Source organism: Triticum urartu, chromosome 7, assembly GCF_003073215.2.
Source record: "Triticum urartu cultivar G1812 chromosome 7, Tu2.1, whole genome shotgun sequence".
NCBI classification, from domain to species: Eukaryota; Viridiplantae; Streptophyta; class Magnoliopsida; order Poales; family Poaceae; genus Triticum; species Triticum urartu.
Genome location: NC_053028.1, coordinates 20,995,538 through 21,000,492, shown reverse-complemented (window position 1 = coordinate 21,000,492; position 4,955 = coordinate 20,995,538). Strand labels below are relative to the sequence as shown.

Below are 4,955 nucleotides of genomic sequence, written 5' to 3'. Positions count from 1 at the left end.
CCAGCAGTCCCTCATCTTCTAATTGCATTATCCACATCATCAGCTCCTCATCACCACCAGTAGTAGCAGATCCTTATCTTCTAATTGCATCATCTAGCACATCATTGGACCAACAAAATTTTGTCATTTCTCTAAACAAGACATGTTGTAATTCTGAAGAATTGCAAATGTAGAAGCTTTGCATATATGATTTGCCATGAAAAACAAATCTTGAATGCCCCAGATCTAAGAAGGATATTGTAATAGCAAGTTGGATTTCATCTGTTCATGACAACACACATGAAATCTGCCTAACAATAAACAATAAAAACTGAAATGGCAGTGTTAGACATTTCTGACATAAATCAATGTGCATGGCCTAGTTATTGGAATATATACAAGAAAGTTCAGTCGCATCACATGGGATTTGTTCAACAAAGGTATGACATATAACAGTTTAGTATTTCTCAGACTATTCTTTTTAAGAGAGAAAGAACAAGATAACAGCACATAACTATCACTTAACATCAGAACAAGATAATGGTGCATGAATTTAACTTACCAAGCGTTTTCTTAACATACTCCCTCCTCAGATTCTGCGGGAGTGCAAGCATCATATGCATTTCTTCTAGAGCTTTGGCAAATATGCTGGCAGCATTCATGATTTTAGTCCCAGTGAATCCAAGCCTTGATAATTCATTGATAGCTTTCTCTTTAAACTTCTGTCTAGGATCTTCCTCCATTGCTTTCTCTTGGGCAATAGCTTCGCGTTCCATTGTTGCTGCCATTTGGCCAACATTCTGAGTGACACTCTTCAGCTGGCTGTTTACATCTCCAAACATGGTGAGAAAAGGATCCGTTGATTCTGACCTACGAGACCCGTTACCTTTCTTTCTCTTCTTAGAGTTTGTAGAATCAGCGGTGACATGGCTGTCAACAGACCGTCTAGGTGTCTCTCTTGACGTTCTGTCATCTTCCTCTTCATCATTCATCTCATCCTCGATGACAATCTCATTCTGGAAATTTGTTATAGCTTCGCCAAAACCTTCCGCACCCTCCCCAGTAGCTATATCTTTGCTATAAATTGCAGCCAACTTATCAAAATAAGGGTACGGCACACCATACAAGCCCTTGGCCTCATTGTGAAGCTGCAAAATACAATAAGCACGGAAATCATATTTTTGGTTAACTCTACTACAACCATAATCAATAGATAAAATATTGTTCAAGAAGTTCCATACGCTCTCAGTTTTCTAGGTCATGCTGTGCGACAACTTACAAGGTAAAGAAAAATCAGGCAGTGAACCAGAAAAAGCACTTTCTCCAATCTATATCTATGAAATAATGTGACTGGAAGGGAAAGGAGGTATCCAATAGGACCTCACTTCTAGTAGAAGTAGTAATACAAGAGATGTCAACTGGATAATCCATATGGCCACAAGTAGAAAATGTAATGCAAAAGTAATAGGCATCTGGAGTTATATACCTTACAATGTTCCTCGTATGATTGCTTTTCACACTGGATCATTTTCCTATTCTCATCCCAAGAAAACCCACTTCTTTTAAGCATAACTTCAATTGCTCCATACTTGGTCCTAAAGTATCTCACCCTTGACTCAATGTGTGGGGCAGCACTAAGACCACAACCAGGTACCTTTTCAGCCAACCTACTTTCCAGCACTGAGGAATACCCATTCTTGAAACCATTATCACCTTTCCACCGTGGATCCAATGACAGATCATAGAGAGCATTGACAAGCTCATCGTCCTCCATTGTTGTCCACTTTCTTTTGTTTTTCCCCCTGCCACGTGCAACACTTGAGCTATCCATGTTGTCCATACCTACAAAATGCACAAGTTAAATTAGTTCATGAGATATTCAGATTTCTATAATTAAAACAAGCATATATGTACATCTGCAATCATCCACCGAAACACAAACCTTAGTGGCCTCTAGCTCTATAGCTATTATACATCCCTTGAGAAAGAGTATTCCGGAAATTAGTCCACTCATTAGATGTTGATATATGAGTGATAAATTCAGGTTCATCGTTCTCTCCCTCCAAGATTTCCATGTTATCTTGATCATCCCATCCTCACCAGCGAGTGGATCCTCAGCCATATTTTGTAAAATCAGATTGTGTAATAGAGCGCATGCCATTATAATCTGGCAATGAGTTTTGATAGGAAAATATGATGGAGACCTCAAAATCGCCCACTGGCCCTTGCGTCTTCCAAAGCATCTCTCAATAATATTTCTAGCTCTAGCGTGCAGCATATTATAATATTCCTCTGCGCTGCGTGGTGGGTTTTGTGCAGTCCAACCACCTAAGTGGTACCTTTGACCTCGATAAGGAGCTAAAAATCCATTTGCATTTGTGTAGCCAGCATCAACAAGGTAGTATTGTCCTTGAGGGACTCGAAACCCATCCAACCTCGAAATAGCATCTCTAAGAACACGACCATCATGTGCCGAACCCTCCCAGCCAGGTAATATATAAATAAACTGCATGTCGGGTGCACATACACCCAAAACATTTGTATCAATATCAGCCAGCCTTGACCTATACCTCCCTCTTAGATTAGCTGGGACGGTAACCTTGACGTGTGTACCATCTAATGCGCCCAAACAATTCTACAACATGAACATCATGAGTGATATTAGTGTGTTATACTACTAATCAGATTATATCATCTGACCGACACTAAAATTTTCATGCAGAGATAATTTACCTTGAAATAGTTCCAATTATTATCTGTGCAATCTTCGGGTATAGGCTCTGGTTTCTTAAGTAGTAGGTTGTGCAGCTTCAAAACAGCCAGCAAACATTTATTGAAATTTCTGCTTATCGTCTCACCACTTCAATAAAAGAACTTCTTGATTGTTCTATTTTTTAGATGGTGTGATATTATGTAGAGAAATGTAGCCACTATCTCTTCCAGCGATGTATTCCTTGTGCCCTCTAGACCACCAGTAACTCTAACCATCTCACACAATTTGTGGAATGTCCTCCTATCCATGCGAAGCTCCTGTATGCAAGCTACATCACTCTCGCCAATGAGTTGGTACGAATGTGCGGCTCTAAGTTCTCTATTTCTAATCCTATTTTCTATCTTCCACAACCTCCTTTTATAGACTAGTGCAAATAATAACCATATATAATAGTACATAAGCACGATGCTAATCAAAATATTCCTTCGTCGAGATCTCGTGGTGGCCAAAGGAAGACGAGCCATAATGCTGAAAATAAAAATGCAGCACAAAATTATAAATATTGTGTATCTTGAAGTCATATGAGTATATATAAATATATATATGAGAATAGTACAATATATTCCTTAGCTCATGAAATTACTCTCAGCAAAACAAAGGGCACAAGAATTCTGAAGCGTCAAATTCTGCTTAAATAGCAAGCAACCTATATGAGTACAGTACAATACATCATATATTTTTCCGATAATAAGGGGTCAAACCCCCGGCTCCAATCAATTAAGAAACAAACCAAACGAGTACCAGAGTTCTAACAACCAGCCTCACCACAGGGCAAGTGCAAAGCTATAGAGATGAAAAGGAAAGACAGCTCCAAACATGTTTCTTTTGCAACCTAACAAACTAAAACAGGATACATCACACACTCTCACTGAGGCCACAACAGCGGTGCAGTACAGCATATGTGATCCACAAGAAACTGTAGAATCAAATTATTCTTTAAATAACAAGCAGCCTCTTCCCTATCAAGCGCATGCATGACTCATATTATTCATATTATCTCCTCCATAGCTATTCTCTTATAGTATCACCCTCGCAAAACAAAAGGGCACAAGAAAATCTAGGTAATGCAGTAAGCATCAGATTTACAGTGAGGTAGTACAGTACAGTACAATGTGAGCAATCCATGCAATTCTCAAGCATCAAATTCTGATTGAACAACAAGCAGCCTATATAAGCACAGAACAATGCAGTGTGATCCAATACAACTACTTTATTTATCTATATCCAATAGAGAAAAGGATCTGACCACCTCATTTGTTGGGGACAACAAATCACAGTATGACGAGGAAGCAAAAATTACTAATTCCACCAAAGAATCCCTCAAAATATTCCAGTCATGCGCACATTCATGAACAGTACCCAAATCTCAACTGGTTTAGTAAGTCTGAAGCCCTAACCAGAGTACAGTTCAGCCAAAACGCTTGGATCTTCCAGTTCAGAGAAAGGAAACGATAGATCCGGGCACTAGAGCACGAGAAGAAGAGGAGGGAGGGAAGAGGGGAGGTGGCGCACCGTGGTTCTTGTAGAAGATGCCGATCCAGGGAAGGTTCGTGTCGAGGAAATAAAGGGGACCAGCTGTTTGGGGCGGAGCTTGGAGAGGTCCGGCTTTGGATCTTGCGGCGGAGGAGTGAGAGGCCGGCGTTCCTGCTCCGACGGCGAGGGGAGGTCGTGGCGGCGACGGGGAGAGCTCATGGTGGAGGCGAGGTCGGGACGAGCGGAGGAAGGGAAAGTGGATCTGATTACGGAGATGAGCGTTTTCTGTTTTCACTCGGTGTGCCCTGTTTTCGGTTTTCCGAAGCGACGTATCCGATTACACGGCAACGGAAACCAGCCCAGCCGAACCAAACACCCGTAACGTTTTCGGGAAGCGATGTAATCGGGAGGCGGTGCAAAATTGGCGAACCAAACGCGTAGTAGGGTTTACTAAAATTATTTTCAATGAACCCAAAATGCCCTTCACAAAATGTTCATCATTTCTGGATTGGGTTAAAACCCCTGGCAAAAATGGTGCACTCTTTTCTAGGACATTCTGGATTCTTTGAATTAAATCATAAGTATTTGAATTTGGGCATTTAAATGCTATGAAATATTTTAAATGCCCAAATAATTCTGGAGTTATGTGGGGGCTGTTAGGAATAATCCCGACAGAGCCCACAATTATTTTCAGGATTTTAGTAAGTGCCTAAGTATTTTTAATAAAGCC

At 40.6% G+C, this 4,955-nt stretch overlaps 1 protein-coding gene across 1 annotated transcript; it reads right to left on the bottom strand.

Annotated features, from left to right (window-relative positions):
* Positions 1-451: 451 nt before the first annotated feature.
* Positions 452-2,062, bottom strand: LOC125518180. Its single transcript, XM_048683103.1, has 4 exons — positions 1,922-2,062; positions 1,466-1,821; positions 542-1,127; positions 452-456 (listed from the first exon to the last, which is right to left on the bottom strand). The coding sequence occupies exons 2-4, from the start codon at positions 1,817-1,819 to the stop codon at positions 452-454; spliced, it is 945 nt and encodes a 314-aa protein (XP_048539060.1). The 5' UTR covers positions 1,820-1,821; positions 1,922-2,062.
* Between the last annotated feature and the right edge of the window lie 2,893 nt (positions 2,063-4,955).

Excerpts from the sequence above, each read along its gene's own strand:
- LOC125518180 (XM_048683103.1), bottom strand. The coding sequence starts at position 1,819 with ATGGACAACATGGATAGCTCAAGTGTTGCACGTGGCAGGGGGAAAAAC. Across the intron at positions 1,128-1,465 it reads CATACGAGGAACATTGTAAG|CTTCACAATGAGGCCAAGGG; the intron begins GTATATAACTCC and ends TGTATTTTGCAG.